We start from the raw sequence: 22,507 nt of genomic DNA on the forward strand, positions 1-22,507 counted from the left end.
TGTGAAAGGCTGCAAAAACCATTATACGAAGGTCAAAAAGAAACATCGAATATCGTATCGGTAATTACCATTAAATTAAGTAATAAACACATTATAAAGTGATAATTATTTTACTACCAAAGTCTACAATGGCCGCGCGCTGTAACCTTGTGCGGACGTCATTTTTTGTTGACTATCCTCCGAGAACATTTTCTTGTTGCACACACTTACGTTTTGGAGCGTGATTTTTAGTCCATTTGTACGGGACGCTCTACAGGTCTACAGCCCAAAACAGTTTTAATTGTAGTAGGTAGTTGGATTTGTCTTGAATTATTGATATGGCGCCTGCAAATAATAAAACAATGTCCGGGATGGTAAATTATTAACGCACGTACAAGGTTACGTCGTCAAGATAGTTGCTAGGCACTGACATAGTTCAAACAAATTATGACAGATAACAATTATTTTGCTTGTATGAAGAAGGTTTGAGTAAAATGTTCTGAAGGGCCTATCCTTCCTTTTGAAATCATTGGTAAGTTCCATAAACTATGTAGCACTGATGTATGATATCTGGTTGGGTTTTTGACGCGATGTCAAAATTATTCCCATAATGAAAGTTACTACTTAAAATGAGGAGTCATTCACCTGCCCTCGGGAAGGTCACAAAATACCACCCTGTAGACATAGGGCTTATCTTTGTAAAGGCAGGTACAGACTGTTGAAACGTAACATGCAATGTAAAACGCATTGAAAGAATTCACATAGTGCCGACGACGAAACGACTAGAGCGTTTTAACAATCATCATCATCAGCCAATAAACATCCACTGCTGGACATAGGCTTCTCCTAAGGAGCGCCACAACACTCGGTCCTCGGCCTTCCTCATCCAACCACTACCCGCCACCCGCCTAAGGTCGTCAGTCCAGCGGGCAGGAAGGCGTCCCACGCTGCGTTTGCCTGTTCGTGGTCTCCACTCGAGAACTCGTCTACCCCAACGGTTTCAGTTCTTCGGCAGATATGTATGACCAATTAATTTTTACTATGCTTTATTTTTTATTTGCATGTTAGGTACATTACAACAGTCTGTACCCGCCTTAAGATCAAAATTGAAGATCTCTGAATACAAATATTACGGGCGGGTATCACAACAGCATGTGACACAAATTAACATAATAATTAAACACCGAATTGAAGCTTGAATACTCGTGTTGACAGTAATTTGACGGGAGTGTAATTTAATTAATTATGTCAAAAAAATTGCATTCGTGAGTTGTTTGCAGTTAACAGCTGAAGATATTAAAAGGCGTATTTTTTATATGTTAAAAAAATTAAAATCCCAACGACAAATCCTCTAACTCTAACATAATGGAGAAACCAATAATTTAATTCTGCATGATCATATTTCTTCTGCATCGCTATAGGCTACTTTTTGTGCAACAATTCCCACGGGAAAGCCTTAAATGCCTATGTAAAGGCCGGGGGAAAAATATAGTACATATACAGGGTGTTGCAAAAAGGGAGAGTATTCCATGAATTCCCAATAGTCGTAGAACAAAAATTAGTTTGTAGCACACAGATTGTTTAGAATGACCCCCAGAGTCACGCCCTTTCGTCTTAGTGTTATACAGGATGTTGCAAAAAGGGTATACTAACCTACATGTGCAGCATGCATTTCGGGCTTAGATATAACATGCTGCACATGTAGGTTTCGGCTTAGCCCTATACCCTTTTTGCAAGGGGAATTATAAAACGAGCGAACAAAAAAAAACTTTGCGACTGATGATGACATACTGTTTTAATAACTTGAGCGGTATGAATTTGAGTAAGCGAAAAATTAACTAAACTGACGACGAATATTGATTTATAATAAAATCCAGAACGAGCTTACAAAAAGTGGACTGTGATAAATCCATTTCAGATATAAAAAATTTATCCGAGCGACTTAATTACTAAGTGAGCGACTGGAAATACAGAGAGGGCAACTTCAATATTAAGATATATTCGATTTTTCTAAGTGAGGTTATACTTAGCGAACTACTAAAAAGTTCACTTTGAGCAAAGTTTTGTATGCTGCTTTATTAATTATTATTGGATACTGATATTCTATTTGAGAGCTTATGTTTTTTATTTTGATACGCTTTTTAATGAAAACTACAGATTTTTAAATGCACTGGCAAAAATGATCGTGCGACTGTCCCGAATTTTTCAATAGATACGTATGCAAACACGTTTTGGGGCTATCAATTCGGCTCAAACTAACAACACCACCACTGGAAGCAAAATGATACCCATTGGACAAAAAAGAAAACGAGGCCGGCCCAATAAGTCCAAGCCCGCACTTATTTACCAGTGACGATGAGTAGTAGGGCTCCTCATACCTATCAATGTTTCTTAGTATTAATAACAAGTTTTTTTTTTAGTTGACTGAAGCGTCTTATTTAAATTTTTGTTCATTTTATTGAAATAAATGCATGCATATTACTTTATTTTTATGGAGTACATTGTTTTATTTAAATAATTGTTATATTTGAATAATAAAATTTCTCAACTAATAGAATAGTGTTTCTTCAAATAGTTACTTATTTCATATTATTTTTATTTTTTAAATGTGAGCTCATTATACTCTGCTCATTAGTGTATTTTTCAAAGTGGTTTTTGTATTCGAAACACTTCATTTAAGATAAAATGCCGCTCAGTATAAAAAATACATTTGCCAAATATTGAAAAAAATGCAGGACGTGACGTTGACACTCAAACAAATATTAGGTCGCTCAAATATTATGAAGCTGCTCATTTTGTATTTTAAGTAACTCAAATTAATGTCTGTAAGTTGCTGTTCTGTTGATTTCTCGTCACTCGCAGTCAGTCGCTCACTTAGTAATTCTATAACCCAAATTAATTAATTTTGACACTTAGAACTGTAATTTACAGTCACTCGTTTTATTGCTACCCTTTTTGCAACACCTTGTATACCACTTTTGCAACAACTTGTATAGTATTGTTATAAATGGCTATTTTCACTTCAGATAAACAGGACCTTCAGGGAATTTTCCAAATAAATCAACAGACGCCACCGGGCGGCAATACGCCAACATTTATAATTACCTCGTTCTCCCGTAATAAGTATCAATTTTAATGAAGCCACCGCCAATTGGAATTAGGGGTAGTGTACAATATAATAATGACTTGTTTTGTATAAGTTCGAACCTGATCTCTCACGGAACAGGTGTTAGGATCACAGTATGTTGTTGTTTAAGTTCAACTTTTATATTTTAATAAAAACATGAATTTTTTCATAAGTAATTTTACGAATTTACCTACTAAACCATTTTGGACGACTAGGTGGCGCAGTGGATAGTAATTCGGTCTGCTACACCGAGGTTTTGATTCCCGGCCGGTGTGTGTTCATTTGTACATTATTTTCCCTTTGGAAACGTCAGATTTGACATGTGAGCGATGCTTGTTCCCGCGATATGTAGTTTGACTCTTTACATAATTACATTTTCAATTGTATCGATGATTTTAACCATATCTCAGCACATAGCAGCATAAATTGGACCGAAAACCCTTAAAGGTCAGCATTATTATCGCTTATTATTAGGTGCTATGAAGAAATAATGAGGCGGTTTTGATGTGACTCCCATTGATATCAAAATTGACAAAAACATTTATCTTATATTCTAAAATAATGATCGTACTTTATATTACCCAGAAATTTCGTTTGCCTTTTATTTTGATATTGAATAACGAAGTCAGTAGGCATTTATCCGTTTATTTAAGGACAAAATAAAGGTTTTTAGGGAACGCCCTTGATAAACAAGAAAACAAAATTTCACTTTCAAAGTGTGCACTCGCCTTTAATCAAGGCAATAAAATATGGAAGGTAATTCGAACGATCGGCTCATATTGGGCGACACGGGGTGAATATTTTATTAATCCCATTTTGCGCAAACATTATCAAAACTGAGCCCGATTTTCATGTTACGTGGAATAAGTAGAATGCCACTTAAACGACGGGACAAACTGGAGTTTGGAGCGTGGGCGACATTACAATAACAAGCGAAATGAAAAAAAAAGTTTTTCGCATTGCAAATTACAATTTGTTCGCTTTCAAACAATTTCGATTGTATTGCGAGAATTTATAATACGGGTTTTGTTTGTACCGTGTTCAGCATCGCTTTTTATTTGGCCCATTATGGGGCAACTTACCCTTATTCGTGTTTTTTCTCCCGTAACGTTTTCCTTGTGGGGTAAATCGAGCAGGTGGCTTAATGATGACGTCAGCCGTTAATTTCAGGATTCTCATGAAAAAAATACAAAACACAAACAAACAAACTCAGACCCGACAACAACGACAACGAATAACATATTATGATATCTCTTTAAACAAATAAAATATCTGCCCGGACCGGAAATTGGGACCATCGGTACAGTAGTCAGTTTCACAAACCACTACTCCATCCGATGACAAAAATGCACATAGAATAGAATAGAATAGAATAGAATACTACTTTATTGACTTAAAAATAATTTACATAAATAACAATTTACAATATAACGCAATAGGCGGCCTTATCGCTAAAAGCGATCTCTTCCAGGCAACCTTTGGGTGGAGGAGAGACTTAAACTATAAATGAGGAAGGTGTACAAAGTGTAGTAAACATTCATGTTTAATAATAAATACTTAAATACATACATACATAATGTAATCAAAGTTATATAGATTTATATAATATAGGTAGGTACTATTGCAAGATGGAGGAAAGATAATGTTCTTTTACCTGTTTTTTGAAACCTATAGCTGTCTTCGCAAAACGGATATTTACAGGTAATGCATTCCACAGTCTTATAGCTGTCACAGTAAATGAGTTACTGTAAAACTCAGTAGTATGCGATGGGAAATCTAATAAACGCATTTGTGAGGATCTCATTGGTCTGTTGTCGGGATGGTTTTTAAAAATGAAACGCACATACATACAGTCCTACATATAAATTTAGTATATGAACGAAAGGATGATCCCTGAAAGGATGTCTGAGGTGACTCCCAACCGAGCCCTCCGCTTTTCGGTGTACCTATATTAAATTCTTATTCATTCACGTGGTAGGCCTTATCGCCGCCGCCGCTTCAATGCCAAAAATATACTGATTAAAAAAATGGCATTATTGCCACTAGAACAAGGAAACAAATTGTATAATTAAAACGCTTCAGTACAGTATACCTACTTAAGTTAACACAGAATAGTGTTTTGCAACGAAAAATCCTAAAAGCAACTTTTCAGCCAGTTTCTGATTACAGTTAAAAGTTCGTATTTTGATTTCCAGTTCGGGTCATTTTTAAATCCACGGCGTGTATGGACGTTGGCTATTTTTTTACTGGCTGGGACGCTGCCAAAATAGCAGAAGCGCTACATAGAAAACGAAATAAAAAAATGAATACGTCATTTTTTACGGGCGTTGTGCAAAAAAGAGTTTTGTGTATTGACAATGTCTGCCACGGCTGACTAATCACCGAAGATTTTGCTTGTTTTAAAACACGCTGTATAATTCTCGGGATAGTCGGGATTGGTTAGTTAACCCGCGTGATATTTTTACTGTCAGTTTCACACGTTGCAAAAGTATTACCATATAACCGGTTACACCATTACACATCGACTTTTTGCTTTTTCAGAACTGTTTAACAGAGTTAACAGAGTAAGCTAGCAATAGAACATGCAAATAAATATTTTTGCAATTATAAAATTTTATATTTTTTAACCCCCGTCAAAAAGAGGGGTGTAATTAGTTTAACGTGTCTGTGTATTTGTTTGTCTGTTTGTGTTAGCGTAGTTCCCCAAGTGGCTAATTTATAAGTTCGGTTTATTTTTGGGTTATATGTAATGTTATTCCGAGTGTTTTAACGATTTTTTTATCAAAATCGGCTTTACCGTTCAAAATTTATGCGACACTTAGTGCCAATTTCTCCATAGTCGGTTATCTAACCGACAGGGATTGGTTATACATTATACGTCATCTCCATATACTTAAAATTATTGTCATGTGTCAAAAGTCAACCACTAATACCTGGTTATGCTCTAACCGAATATGGAGAAATTATTAATATTAATTAACAATGGTTAGGTTATATTTTCAAGTATGTTCACGTAATTTAAAGTATCAAACTTAAGTATCAAGTATCAACACCGCGCGTTGTAGATACTGCGTGAAGAGTAATGCGGCGATTAGACCGGGCACCCGCTACAATCTTGATTGGTGGCCCTACTGGCCTATCTGTATACAGTGTAAGCCTATGGCGGTTTAAAATATGGACGAGGACTTCTTGGGTGCGGGCTAATTGCCCATTTTCGAATAGGGAGTAGTTTATAGTTTGTGTTGACGATTGTCCAATAAGATACATACATCTCACGACTGCGAGCCACCCGTTTTTCGCTGTACCTTTGTACGTGATAGGTCACAAACCGAATCCAATGTCCAACGCTATTAATTATAATGTTCAAGATTTCAATATCCTAACTAATATTATAAATGCGAAAGTAACTGTGTCTGTCTGTCTGTCTGTCTGTTACTCTTTCACGCCAAAACTACTGAACGGATTTGAATGAAATTTGGTATACATATAGTTTAGACCCTGGGAAAGAACATAGGCTACTTTTTATCCCGGAATTCCCACGGGAAAACTTTTTAAGGCGAAGCGAAGCGCGCGGGAACAGCTAGTTATAAATAAATTACAATCCTATTTATGTTTACATCTCTCAGACACAGGTATAATTTTTAAAAACAATTTTGTCGTCGTCCGTTGTAAATTTGATATGCGTGAGTTGCGTGACAGTCGTTTAATATCTGGTCATAATCTTTGATCAACGGTGTATAAAATTGTTTATATCCTAGATAAGTTTATGAAGTGGATCTTTAACTAAGATTTAGCAATAGGCACTCTAGTACCTATCACGATGCCTAAGTTATTTATATTAAACAAAATTTTAGTGCTGTTACCCAAGTAGGTAACTCTAAATTTTCATAAAATTTATGTGTACTGAAACTGTTCAGAAAGATCGTAACTGATTTACTTAGAAGGCTATGTTTTCCTTGTGCGGATTAGTTATTCTAAACACGTATTGAGAACATATTTTACGTGAATTGCCTCGGGAAGGGCTAGGGAGATAAAATCAATACATGTAATAAATATATCGATTTTGGTTTATGTCTGATACCAACTGCCAGTTTCAATAACTCTGTTTACCGATGACTGAAACTTTCATATCCTTACTAATATTATAAATGCGAAAGTAACTATGTCTGTCTGTCTGTTACTCTTTCACGACGAAACTACTGAACGGATTTGAATGAAATTTGGGTATACATATGGTCTAGACCCTGAGAAAGAACATAAGCTACTTTTTATCCCGGAACTCTCACGAGAAAACTTTTTAAGGCGAAGCGAAGCTCGCGGGAACCGCTAGTTGAAAATATAAAAGTTATTATTGATAGTTGATCTACTTTACACTTCATTATAATCAGCTATCACTAAAAGTGAATCAACCTTAAAGATTAGACAGAACCACCAAAGTGCCTATAGATAATGACCTACCTAATGTATTTTTAAGAATCATTACGTAAGATTTATACAATGAAAACTTTAGCAAGTTTTTACAACAAAAACCGGCGGGCCATAATCTTCTTTATATTAATTAAAAGGCTCCGGGGACAAAATAAATTACCGAGGTGTGAAAAACTCGACATTTGTTCTGTATTGTTCACACGGAGTGGGCGCCATCTTGTTTAATTACTCAACGGGCCACCCCAGCCTTTATTTCTCTTAGTAATAAAGTCTATTTTCTTTTACACACATTCCTGAATAGATTTCAGGACCTTAATCAGAGGGCTCACTTCAGCTTTACACTGTGAATAAAATTGCGATGTGTGTAGCGGTAACCACGGCTTTATTGCGGGGTCATAGTGAATGAGATAGCGTGGCTTTGGTAAACGATATTTGTAAAGACAAAGTTAGTTCACAGGATTTTATAGAATATACCTCTAAAGTCTGTTTTTTTTATCTAAGATACTAAATTGACAGAATCTGAACGGTTCATCAACAGTCGATTGTCCCGCCATTAAGTAACGTATCGTTCTATTGGCGAGACAATCGACTGTTGATGAACCGTTGAGAATCTGTCAATTTAGTATCTGAGACTAAAAAACAGACTTTAGTATCACACATGATGGGATGGAACGGCCATTCTAAATTTTGAATGTTCTTTTATTTTTCTTTCCACACATGTTTTTCCAGCCAGGGCGAAAGGGTGTGTTGTATTTTGTTTTTTTTAATGAGTTACAAAGTGGAATTAGAAAGGTTTCCTGAATAAATTTGAGGTGGAAAGCTGTCGGATTTGATTGGATGATGCTCATAGTATGTAGCGAGTCTAAGGAGACCACTTCAGAATAGTCAGAATCAGATCAATGTACATATTTTATGTCGAGTTCACTGAAACATAGAGTAAGAATAATCCTACAGTCTTTGTAAGTAACAAAGAATTGGATTTGAATAATACAACGATTTTTAAAAACACACCAATACACAAAAAGGTTAAACATTATCAATGGGAGTTTACTTGGCACGGTAGTTGGCACATTCATAAGGCATCCTCTGTTGAACACTACTCTATTTTTTGGTGGTAAGATGAGTGATTAATTATTATAAATAGTACTTAAATAGTTATTTATGTTGTAGTAAATAGTTAAAATCATAGTCATTATAACGTAAAATATCGATTCAACTAAAGAAATCGTACCACTGTACTTGTAGCTCTGCAATATTCTTTTTCTTAGCATGTCAGAGACAAACACTGGAGCTAGACTAAGCTAAGGATTGTCGCCGTTGTGAAAGGATTAGGCAGTCAAATTATAGATTGATAGACCAATGGACTACCATTACTTTGATATTTCGACCAGTCTAACTGCATCTAAGACTCAAGTCAAGACTGACCTAACAAAGTTTAGCGAAGCCTGCACTCCACTCCTCAGGGACTACCCAAGAAACCTGAATTACACCGTCTAGGCCAGGGGTTCCCAACCTTTTCAGTCCGCGGCCAAATTAAACTATTCATTTTTGTTTTTTTGTCTCATTAATTCTGCCTACTTGTCGAAATAGATGCCTGTGTAAATACAAAGATAAATGTAGTTTAAGCTCTTAAAACGTGATGAATTGCGGCTCCCACTTTGGGAACCCCTGGTCTAGGTAAAACATGTTTTCATGCACTAAAGGCTAGTTTATGCTTCAGGAGGTCTTATGAAGTTAGTCCTCACATTCATATTAAGACTCTTACCTGTGTGTAGTTTATTTGATTATTAAATACAGAAGCGAAGCCTGTAGCCAGTAGGTTTTGAAATTAAATTCTGAAACAGGGTTGCTTCTCAATCTTTCTATGTGTTAAATAGCAGTAGTACTTTCTTACTTAAGTATACTTTTTGTAAATAAAAAGTTTAATAAAATCCCCTTTTCATTTCTGAAATTGTGAAGGTACCTTAGCGTCAATGAAGTCAAACTTCAAACTTTTTTTTTTCTTTAATACTTTATAAACGACTGAATCTATACTCGTGAGTACATACATTATATATACTATCATTATAATATAAATAATATAATAAATATGTGGGGACATCTCACACACGGCCATCCGACCCCAAGCTACCCGTCGGACAGCTGATATATCTACACAAATACATAGATAGATAGATACTAAATATAAATATCAACACCCAAGACCCGAGTACAAATATCTGTCTTTAAACAAATATCTGCCCCAGCCGGGAATCGAACCCGGGACCTTCGGCTCAGTAGTCATTGTATCTTCCATTTCTTGGTCGACGGAAACACCCTATCTATACTCGTAATACACCACCAATATTGGTCCAACAATTGGACCAAACCTTGGCGTTACTTCAGCCCAACAGCCACACACTCCGCAGCACTCGAAAGCAGCCCGCGAACAACGTGACTGCAATTTGTAAGAGAGCCTTTTGTCACAAACTCCCCGAGTTTTTAATTACTAAAAGCAGATCTTAATGCTTTCCCGATGAGCATATTGAAAAGTTTGCAAATTGCAGCCGGAATAAGAGACGCCATTACCGCGTTTTTTTTTTAATACGAGTTTTTTTTACTGTTCTCATTTGTCGTTTTGTGCAAAAGTTTTTGAGACTTACTGTATTTTAAATTGAATTTACATCACTTGTAATTGTGTTAGAAGTTTATACTTAAAGACGCTTGTTATCTTCCTCGATAGTCTGTCTGACTGTGTGTTAAATAAATAGTCCCTAGAACCAGAAATATTAAGTAGGTATATACATGGTGTAGATTTGTAAGCAACTTTCATTATGGGACCAGACCAGACGTAGAATCGCCTACTGCCCGCTGGACTGACGACCTTAGGCGGGTGGCGGGTAGTGGTTGGATGAGGAAGGCCGAGGACCGAGTGTTGTGGCGCTCCTTGGGAGAGGCCTATGTCCAGCAGTGGATGGTTATTGGCTGATGATGATGCACGTGGAACTTAATGGACATGCCAATTGTTACTATAATTATCTTAGTAATTGATATCTTCGTTAACAAATAATTAAAGAAAACAACACGTGTTCAAATTGATAAAATAATAATAACAATGTAGGTACTTAGTAACGAATAAAGTACAACTACACAGACCGAGGTATAATAAAAAACGAATTATATCATTTGTTAGATTACTCAAGCACTTCGATATGTATCCGGCTCCCTACCATGTCTGCGCAATGACGACATCAAATCATTTCAATTAATTCGCAAAAACGTCTAATTGGCACAAAAAAATGCTATGAAAAACGGTATTTTTTGTTTCGCTATCATTTTAAGAGTAGAGTATAGCACTTGCTCGTCCATACAAAAAGAGAAAACGTTTTACTACCCCTAAATATTATCCAATCTCCATGATTTTTTAATATGTTATTGACACAAGGAATAACTAGGTTTATAGGTTTTCCTTTTTTCAAAATTTTCTATAGATTCAAACTTATAGGCACCTCAAATAATGTTTTTTTTGTGATTGCGACTTTGTTGAATTAAGCCGTTTGTAGATCAATAACAACGTATTTTTTTAAAAAAAGCGAAACCTATAAACCTAGAATATATTAAGCTGAAGCGATTGACACTAAAATCAAAGAGATTGGTTGATATTTAGTTAGTGTAAAACGTTTTCTCCCAAAACCAGAATTTCATCAAGAAAAGTACCTATTGTCAGTCCCGAGCTGCAGTGCTCTCTATCGCACGATTGAGGGTCGGGGGGGGAAGCAAAGCACACGTACGATAGGGATGTCCATAGTGAAGTCGATAGTAGAGATGGGATCCCTCCCACCTGCGTTATCGATATCTATAGATATACACAGGATGTCCCATGTTAAATTGCACATCCGAATCATAGTGACACAACTCGTCATTCTAAACATCTTTTGTTTTAAGACTCTTGATTGTTTGCGAATTTTATTTTTGCTTATTCATAGAAACTTTGTTGGCTATGAGATTTTTTACTATAGACAGTAGATTTTTTTTCACGAATTTACAAAAGTCGTAAAACAAAAGTTGTTTAGAATAACAAATTAAGTCACTATAATTTGGATGTGCACTTTAATTTGGGACACCCTGTATATAAAAAGATGTGAATAGGAAAAGTTTAAAGTACTAGTAGGTTTTCAAGCAAAAAAATGACTAGTGACTATACTCGTATTATATTTAATCCTCACTCAACATGGATTAGGTTACTTAGGAAATTTTATTTACTTACATCTAAACTAACATAGTTACTTACATAAAAATATAATACTTACTATAAATTGACTTGAGGCCACAAAATTAAGCGAATAATAAAATGTATTCTATGATATAATTACTTAGGTAAGTATACTAAGACATCATCAGCCAATAGGTAATCATCCACTGCTGGACATAGGCCTCTCCCAAGGAGTGCCACAACACTCGGTCCTCGGCCTTCCTCATCCAACCACTACCCGCTACCCGCCTAAGGTCGTCAGTCCAGCGAGCAGGAGGGCGTCCCACGCTGCGTTTGCCTGTTCGTGGTCTCCACTCGAGAACTCGTCTACCCCAACGGTTATGGGTTCTTCGGCAGATATGACCAGCCCACTGCCACTTCAGCTTGCATATTTTGACAGCTATGTCGGTAACCTTAGTCCTCTGACGGAAAACCTCATTTCTGATACGATCCATCAGAGAAACCCCAAGCATAGCTCTCTCCATAGCACGCTGAGCGACTTTAAATCGATGGACCAGTCCTACCGTCAGTGTCCACGTCTCTGCACCATACGTCATCACTGGCAGGACGCACTGGTTGAAGACTTTTGTCCTCAGGCTCTGAGGAATGGCCGAGGAGAATATGTGACGAAGTTTCCCGAATGCAGCCCAACCCAGTTGGATGCGCCTTGCAGCCTCCTTGTCGAAGTTGCTTCTGCCTAGCCGAATAGTCTGCCCGAGGTAGACATATTCTTGCACAACTTTGATTGTTGCCTCACCAACGGCGACCGGCTCCGGTTTGATGTGAGCATTGTACATGACTTTCGTCTTGTCCAAGTTCATACCGAGGCCTACACGTCGGGAAGCAGCATTTAGGCCACTTAGCATCCAGCTGAGTTCCTGCAGAGATTCTGCCATAATAACGATGTCGTCCGCGAAGCGGAGGTGTGACATGTACTCGCCATTTATACATTTGCCATGTCCTTTCCAGTCCAACGTCTTAAAGACATCTTCCAATGCATTGGTGAACAGTTTCGGAGATATCACATCCCCCTGTCTCACTCCACGTTGCAGTTGGATAGGTCTTGTCTTGTGGTCCTGTACTTGGACAGTCATAGTAGCGGCGTTGTACAGACATCTCAACACCTCGATATAGCGCCAATCGATTTGGCATCTCTGCAAGGATTCCAAAACTGCCCAGGTCTCGATGGAGTCGAAGGCTTTTTCATAGTCCACAAAGGCTGATTATACTCTTCGGTCTTCTGTATAATCTGCCTTACTGTGTGGATGTGGTCTATTGTACTAAAGCCTTTTCGAAACTGAAACTCGTCTAACTTTTGGGCAAGACGGTTCGTGATAACCCTTGAGAACAGCTTGTATACATGGCTTAAAAGCGAGATCGGTCTATAGTTCTTCAGAAGGGTTTTGTCACCCTTCTTAAAGAACAATACCACGACGCTCTCAGACCATGCCTCCGGTGTAATGCCATTGTGAAGAACCGAATTGAAGAGCCTCTGGAGCTGTTCGAGGATAATACCTCCAGCTTTCAGAAGCTCTGTAGTAATTCCGTCTTCACCCGGAGCCTTGTTGTTTTTAAGCTGCTCAAGGGCTATCCTAATCTCGCCTATGTCGACGTCAGGGATGTCGTCAGTGTAGTGGCGTATTAGTGGCGCTCTGGAATCGGTGAGCTGAGCCACAGACTTCTGCGCGTGTGAAGCATAAAGTTGTCCGTAAAAACCTTCGATTTCGGCAAGAACCTCCGGCTTAGAGGCAACGATATTGCCATCTGCAGACCTCAACTTCGTCAAGTGGCCTCTACCAAGTTGCTGAACAAAGACTTTTGACCGCCGATTTTGCTCAATTGCTGCTTCTATGGCGCGTGTGTTGGAGCGACGGAGATCTCTTCGTATCAGCTTCTTTATACGCTTGTTGAGTACCTGTAGTTCTGACGAAGTGTCACCTGCCGACGGAAATTCGCGTCTCTGCCTCATAAGCTCGAGTGTCTCGCTTGAAAGTTTAGACTTCTTGCTTTTGCTTCTCATGCTAAAAGAAATAAATACTAAGACAACTCAAGATTTATAAACAGCCCCGAAACTTTGTTAGTAGGTACTTATAAACTTATATTTTTACAAAACTATCATAACTAATATTTTTAGATTCACTGCATATATAGATGTAAATAACCTTACATACAAAATGATAGTCCAAGTACCGGCAAAAGGTCTATTTTCCAATAATCAAAAATCCATTTTATGTACTTACCTACTAACTCGTTACTAGGTAGGTAATTACCTACATAATAAAATACTTACTCACATGAAATTATCACTAATTACTTATACTTCTTTCTATTTATCTTCAATAATTTCAAGTTTCGCTCACAAGTCACAACTCACAAGCACAACACAGAAATAATAATATGAAGGTAAGACGAAGACACTCCGTGTTTGGTCGCAATTTCTCGCCAACCGGCGCGGCGGCGCGGTGGCGGCGGTGGCGGCGCGGCAGCGTCCATCGATGTGTGCGTGACGCTACTTGCATGTGTGTGTGCGGTGCCCGGCGCGGGCGAGTGCACGAGCGACAGCAATACTTTTCCTAAATACCTATTTCGCTAGGATCGCGAAGCTATACTCTCCTCTTAAATGATACAAAAACATACACCACCCATTCTGTCTATAGCTTTTTGTAAGTGATTGGAGAGAATAGGACGATCATTATAATTTAGTTTTTTGTAGACCGATGAACTCTGACATCATACAACACATGTTAAGATTATAAATCACGTGTGCTTAAAATCTACAAAAATAATATAGTGATTTTAAGAAATCTTTAAATTTCGTTATTTTTGTTTCAGGAATAAATTCTCAAGCAAACATAGAAATCACAACACCCAAAACCATCGAAGCCACAACGAACACACTGAATGCAGCAGATGATTTTGTAATAGCTTCAAATACTAACGTTTCATCTGATCAATATCAGTCTAGACAATCTAGAAGTAACGCAGGAAGCCTAGATGACATTAGCATGGATGGTGACGAAAACCTCAAGAACTTAGAACAAATAAGCACAGAATTTGTGAGTAAAGGTGATCCAGTAAGATCTCTACAAAGCGCATCCAAAGTACAAACAAACGTGATCAATGAAATCGATACAAAGGTAAAAAATGCAACAGCTCCAGTCAAGCAGCATCCAGTGAAAGAATTAGAAGATGACGTATTGGCAAACATACTTCGTAGCCGTCTAAAAGCTAAGATGGAGTCAAAGAAATCTACAATCAAAGAACATGCAAGATATGATGAAGTGACGGGAGAATTGATTGGAGGAGATCATCCTTGCCATAGAGATTGTAGAGAGGGAGAGGAACCGATGATTTGCTTCTATCATTTCAACTTGGAGTGGTATCAGACGATGAGCAAGGCGTGTTTTGGATGTCCTTACAACGCAAGCGACTGCGCTAAACCTGATTGTATACCAGCAGATGGGATGAGCAGACCTCTCAATGTTGTCAATAGGAAAATGCCTGGACCAGCTATTGAAGTAAGTTTATTTAGAACAGTAGAAATAGTTAGCATTAAGGTAAAATATAAGATCCGTTTTATTTATGGAAATTATACAAAATTCATGCATACTGTGAAAATTTATTTCAATGTGCTAAATTATCTCATTTAAACATGAATAACAATCGAGTGTTAATGCACCTTTTCACGTGACTAACAATAACAATATAAATAACTTAGTTCCAAAGCACACAAAATATATTAAATTAAATAGTTTAAATAGTGCAACAGGCGGCCGTGTCGTTAAACTTTTCCAGGCAACCTTTGGTTAAATGAGTTATGGAATAAATGAGATAGTGGCCAACATCTATTGTATTCGAATAATAGGATTGGTTTGAGATAATTCACTATTTTTTACAATAAATACTAGATAGATCTCACATAAAAATGTAATATCTATTCGAAGCTACTATTAAAGGAAAGACAGCTGCCGAACACGGGTCTATTATTGACGTAGATAAACGTCACTATATCGCGATTAGCCATAAATACGGCGCAGTGATTGGTGGAAAGCGCATTTTTTAAACGAGTTCATCGACGTCTATGACGAACCCGTGAGGCGCCCTCAGATGTTGCAGTCCTATGGCACCCCAGAGGTGCAGAGGGTCTCCACTAACGTTCGCCACTTCCACCTATCTTTGGCTGTACTTTAGGCCTCGCTCCAGCTTAGTCCAGCGGCTCTTTGGCGTCATTTTTGGACAAGGCTTCCACGGGAGCGCTTGCCATTTGGTGGCATCATATTATGTGACGTAATCTAACCTATTTTCTTCCCCCAGGTATGCCAGAATGATCGTATAATAGTAGACGTGGAGAATGACTTGATGACGGAGGGGACTACGGTGCACTGGCACGGCCAGCACCAGCGCGGCACCCCTTTCATGGATGGCACGCCAATGATAACGCAGTGTCCTATACTACCTGAATCCACATTCAGGTAAGTGGTAAATCTACAGCGGGGTTACCACCACCGAACATTAACAATTACTCTATATCCCATTCCACGGGGAAAGAGCTCTGATACAAACAAAAACAACCCTTAATCGAATATAATATGGATTCTGTCAGATGTCTTTCGCCTTGGATATCCCATATAAGCAGTGTCGCTTGCTTGTCAAATCTGACGTAACTTACAATAGATCTGACAGATGTTTGACAGGCGAGCGACGCTGCTTATGGAGTGTAAATGGCTAATGTGACGGTGGTGGTACGGAAGCTGAAGTTACAATTACAACCCTGACGATTACAGTATAGCTTATAGCTAACAGCTTATAACTTCTGAATGGCTCAGGTGATTTTTATAACCCGCCCATTTAATTGATATGGTTTATAAGTGCAAGGAACCACAGACATATATTGTGGCTCATATATAACCACTGTTTGGAGGCATTTTTTTGTCTACTTAAAAACCGTTAAATTCTATACGTCTGCAGAATATTCTGGCAGGTGCATACGTATTTCTTTCAAATTTTCTCTCTTTCACATTCAAATGTTAATTTAAATTAGCCACAATCCTGTTGCGTGCGCTGTGCAAATCGCCGGCCATTATTATCAATGAAAAGAAAATGGCGACTCAATTTCAAATCATCACCGAAAGATTTGGCACGGTGCCGTTGACTCCACAAAAGGGGGATTTGACCACAGTTTGTAAAAGATTTCAAACACAATTGAATAATGCTGTTTTGAGTCGCCATTTTTCTTCCTCGTCCACTTTTCTATGTAGAATATTTAGGTGGGTATTTCCAAACCGAAATAGTTATTCGGTTAAAAAACTTTCCATAAACGTGACTGCTTTTAACATACCCGAGCCCGCGTTGTTCTATGGCTTATAATATACCTACTCGTTTGACAGATATTTTTATGAAAGCTGGGACAGTGGTTGGAACTGCAACCGGCCGATGGTCCTGGCTCAATTCTCCACCGGGAAAAACATTTGTTCCTAGCTCTTCTCAGGACAAAAACATTTGAATGACGCATGGGTACATTAAAGTAACCGTCCACCTTTCGCATCGTACGCAACGGACGCCTCGCATTCAGTATTCTTTGCATAGAATTCACACAAATGCGTCCACATCATCGGCATTGCTGACGCCGTTTCTCCCGTCCGTTGGGTTTTATACTTACGATACCAATACACTTACCGTTAAGTTTCTTTTCCTCACCATAAAAACCGTCCTTCAACAGAGCCGACCGTTCAGGAAAATGGCACCCTCGCGCTGGCCCTAAAATCCCATACTTATATGTCATAATTTGTTTGAATTAGGGCCAACGTGCGGGTGTCATTTTCTTTAACCAAAATGTTCTGACCTACGCATCCTTCTTATTAAAATCATTGCCTTCAACCCTGACTTCTTCCAGGTACCAGTTCAACGCGACCCACTCGGGCACCCACTTCTGGCACTCCCACTCCGGTATGCAGCGGGCCGACGGCGCCGCCGGGGCCCTCATCATCAGGAAGCCCAGGAGCCAGGAGCCGCATGCCAGACTGTACGACTATGATCGGTAAGTGGAGCATGTTTTATTTTTTCTGTACATCAATATAATTGCAACGTGAATGTGTCAAAAGTACACTGCCGGGCAATGAAATAGTTCCACTGATGAAACACCAAATTACTCCTAAACGGAAAATACTAGCTTAATGACGCCTTCTGCAATATTGGAGAATATTTAATTGCGCATCAGAATATTCCCATGTAAAAACTTAAATATTGTAATGAAAATTTTAATTAAATGTTAAAAAACAATGGGGTATTTGGCAAATAAAACAAAATCTCGAACTATGCGTTTCTTAGGTGTAAACGTGGTATTTCGATAACTCAGTAGGTACTTGGTGTTTCTTCCATGTGCTCTCAATACAGCTTCTACGCGATTGGGCATGCTGCCAGATTCTTCAGCATATGCTGAGGAATGTTCTCCCATTCTTTGATGAGTGCGTCTTTCAAGCCACGAGGTGTAATTGGAGGTGGATCTCGGTCTCTCACAGGTCTGTCAAGCTCGTCCCAAGTATGCTCAATGGGATTCAAATCGGGGTTCCTTGCTGGCCACTCCATTTTGTGGATTCCTACAGGCATTTTGTGGGTGGAACTATTTCATTGCCCGGCAGTGTATAATAATGAAAGATTTTTTGCTAAAGTACTTATTATTATTTTCTATAAACACCAGTAAGTAAAGTTTAAGCAAAAGATGAAACTGAACACCTGAAAATCCATCTCTGTGTCTGTCGCATTTTCTATTTTTTACTGCCACAGTCAGTAGAAGTATCAGTAGTGAAGGTGAATATATTTTTTATTGGAGAATGTAAAAAAATATTTCTAGGTACCTACCTACGTAATTACTTATCTATCTAAAACAGCGTGAGGTAGGAACATAAAATCAATCAAAAAGGGTAGCTGATGGGAATTGTATTGATGTACTTATGGACCCTTCACTACTGGTACGTAAATAGATACCTATAATTCCGGGATGCCATGGATGGTTTATTTATTCATTCGCACGGCACTTAGGCTCTTTTAGGATTGGCAAGATTACTTGAAGGACAAAGTTGTATCTTGGAAAGTGATTAAATTTCACCGTGTATTTACACAAGTAATGCAACGATAGGTATTCATCAGGAAATGGCTTTTATTTTTAGCAAGTTCTCTTCATAAATTAATCTTTCAGGCCGAGCAAAGTCATGAAAAAATCTCTTATTCCATTCCGAGGAATATGCAAAACGCCTATAAAGCAATTATTCCTTTACAAACAAGTTTTTCGAACCACTCTACTGAGTCAACAGTTATGTATTGAGTGATTCAACTAATTGGTGATGGATTCAAACGTTATAGAATTGAAAACGTGTCGGTTTACAATCCGTGCACAAATTTTTGGATGAGCCGCACTCACACTTTCGCAGATAATATAAACATTTGTAGTTATAATAGTAGAAGAATCAACACTTTATGAAAATAAGTAAATTTTTCAAAATAAATATAGGTACAACATTGATTCATGAGTTTTTTTACCTTCATGAAACTAGTATTTATTTACTGTTCCTTCCTTCACCGAATCAAAGTGCTTGTTGTGAAAGCGCTTTTAAGTTGATCTGAGATTTTCTACCATCCTTCATAAAAATGCCTGTAAAATCTATGTTTTTTTACATTCTTGAGCTGAAAATAAAGATTTACTATCTATGTTTAATAATTATTATCTGTTTAGCTTCTTTATAATTATCATAAGGTGTGCGTATATGATATAAACAAGCTAACCTTTTAATTTTTATCGGAAACCGGCTACTTACGTACAGAAAATATTTTTCATCTTCCACAAATTTTTATCCTAATTCCTTCTTCTCTCCAGATCAGACCACATCATGATCGTGACCGACTGGATCCACCAGCTGGCCGTGTCCATGTTCACGGACCACCACCACTCCTCGGGGGACAACAAGCCCCCGACGCTCCTCATCAACGGTGTTGGAAGGTTCCGGGTCTTTAATAACGAGACTCAGAAGCCGTTTTATATGAACGCGGCAAGATTTAATGTTGAACAGGTTAGTGTTTAGTAGTATTTATAATTTATGTTTACGTACTAAATATTCGTCTGTAGTCGAGTGATCTCAGTGATCGTAACTGTTCATTGAGGTTATGCAACACATGGCACGGTCAGCCAATGGAATTTGGTGACCGATTTCAATTGGTTCTTTTCTGGACGCTTCCGTGCTTCGGCGGACGGCACGTTAAGCCGTGGGTCCCGGTTGCTGCTTCGGCAGCAGCCATTAAGCCTAGTCAGAAGCCTTCCGGCAGCTAAACGACTTTAAACCGTAATGTTTTATTTCTAGGGCTACAAGTACAGGTTCAGACTGATCAACGCTGAGTTCTTGAACTGTCCCATCGAGTTGTCGGTGGACGGCCACAACATCACTGTCATAGCGTCTGATGGCTACGACTTGGAGCCTATTACTGGTAAGTACACTTGAGATTTTTATTTACTCACGAGCAATGAAGGAAGCGGTCCATATTCAGCGAGGCCCAAGAGAAAGGGAAGTCGTGGCCAGAGCTCAACTTGCTGGCCCACAACAGAGAAGCATGGAAGCGCCGGGTGTCAGCCCCAGACTCCTCGGAGTAGTAGCAGGATTGAAGAAGAAGAATGAAATATTTGCCAACACCAAACTGCCCCAATTTTTTAAAACATTTAGGTACCTAATTGAAAACTTCATTAAAATATAAGTAAGAATACGTTATTATTTGGTTCCATTCTGATGCGCTTATGTACTTATACTTACTTCAATGCATACGGCACGGCATCATTAAGCTTGTCTGTTTAGGAGTATTTTTTTGCTATTGTATTGTAGCTTTTTCAATGCTCGTGTGTGTATTAGTAGTATAGTATAGTAGGTAAGTAGGCCTTGGATATGAACAATATGAACATGGACATGACTAAATTAATGTGCACATGTTCAAAACCAGCGGTGGTGGTGCAACAATCAAAGTTCAGGAGGCTATTGGACTAGGCATAATTTGCACAAGGACACTGCAAGGGCCATTCAACTTCAACAAACGGCATGCGGGCATCTTTGTCCCAGATTCGTCTCGTTTTTTGCCGTTTCCCGATTACATGATTACGACCAAACTTCAGTTGAAACACTGATATAATTTTACCCTGCAGTGTAGCTCAAAGGTACCGAAACCTACAATAGCTCTTTTCCGTTTTGCTTACCGCCCAGACAGAAATATTCAAGGTATTTTTATAGGTCCTTTACGAAGCCCTAGTTTATGTATTCCTCAGGCCTACCTTTTTTGATAAGGGTCCTATAAATCTACTCTGCCCTAATGGGCTGCTCTACAAGTATTTAATGGGTCAGCAAGATATCATTTTAATTTATACTCTTTACAGAGCACTTTTATGATTTTTAATATACTTAAAATATTTTTTTTTAATTTTATAAATGTTAAAGTAATCTTACTTTTACATCTATTTTTATATTCACTTTAAAAAATAGTACTTAAGCACTTTTGGATTAGGACTCACGTATGTCATGATTTCACATGACCCTTGGATTGCCAAGAAGAAAGAAATGAACTCTGATCAATCCAAACAACGAGACGTGATACAATACAATACTTGCCTAGCAGAGCTATGGCTAACATACCTATATTTTGTCAAATTTACTTGTAAATAGTATGCCTGGTACAGTACCTACCGGCGCACAGGTAATGAAATGAAAATATTCGGCCGCGCAGCTGTGGCTTACGCCTAGTAATTACAGCGAAACAGCATGTTAAAATTGCATCTTTAAATCATGCGAGAATATTAATTTTTGGGTCATTGGTCAGACCAGAAAATATATTAAATATTTTAAAAGTGTATGCTAGGTACGATCACCCAGAGCTGAATCGTACCGATATTTTCGTGTCAATGGTCAATACAACCAAGCTTAAATTAAAATGTTTAGATATCGTCTGCATCTTCATAATATATATTATGTAAGAACTCGCGAACAATATTAAAGCGAAGTTTTATGTATCTGTGTATCTGTCTGTGGTTGCGTAGCTCCTATATGACTCAACCGATTTTCGTTAAGTTTTGTTTGGGATATGGGATATAGGAGGTAATGATACACCGAGTGTTCATAATACATGCGCTGTGAAATGTACCTACTTCAATTTTGCAGAGCTAGTCTTTTCGTTTAGGAGTGATTTGGTGCCATTGCCACTCGAACTTTTTCATTGCACTCGAGTAACATTAGCGGCTTACAATTCGCAACATTCCAAACTTGTTGCATTCCATTATTCGACGCAAACGTTTTCTATTTTCCTTCAACAAACAAACGCAAATACAACCATAGCTTTCTATTTCCTGTCTCCCTGAGGAGAGATCTAGTAGCAAATGGGCTGGAAGTTCAGTGGAAAGTGTTGAAGCTATTATAGTCTTCGTAGCTTCGTACAGAGCCAGTTATTTTTACCGACCGCCGGAGCGGAGCCCACTAAACAGTAACTTGGTGGGACCGCCACCAAACCACCATGGAGGTACGAAAGAAATAATAATTCTTGTGTGCTTTTAGCTGAAAATTATGCGGTGAATAAATATAAATATTAATCGTCGTTATGTATAAGTCACCGTTGCAGCTCTGTATAAAAATTTCAAAGAGCTTATTAATGGTAAAAATAAAAAAAATACGGGAGCCATCTTGACCTTAGCTACGAGTTATAGGGTCATGGTAAAGTCCATA

At 38.2% G+C, this 22,507-nt stretch overlaps 1 protein-coding gene across 1 annotated transcript in view; it reads left to right on the plus strand.

Annotated features, from left to right (window-relative positions):
- Positions 1–22,507, plus strand: part of LOC105383913 (laccase-4) — a 59,610-nt gene that overhangs the window by 18,252 nt on the left and 18,851 nt on the right. Inside the window, exons 3-7 of the mRNA XM_038111328.2 lie at positions 14,598–15,283; positions 16,080–16,237; positions 17,659–17,802; positions 19,636–19,828; positions 20,117–20,240. Coding sequence (XP_037967256.2) covers positions 14,598–15,283; positions 16,080–16,237; positions 17,659–17,802; positions 19,636–19,828; positions 20,117–20,240 — 1,305 coding nt within the window. The remainder of the gene's footprint in view (positions 1–14,597; positions 15,284–16,079; positions 16,238–17,658; positions 17,803–19,635; positions 19,829–20,116; positions 20,241–22,507) is intronic.

This window comes from Plutella xylostella, chromosome 28, assembly GCF_932276165.1.
Source record: "Plutella xylostella chromosome 28, ilPluXylo3.1, whole genome shotgun sequence".
NCBI lineage: Eukaryota > Metazoa > Arthropoda > Insecta > Lepidoptera > Plutellidae > Plutella > Plutella xylostella.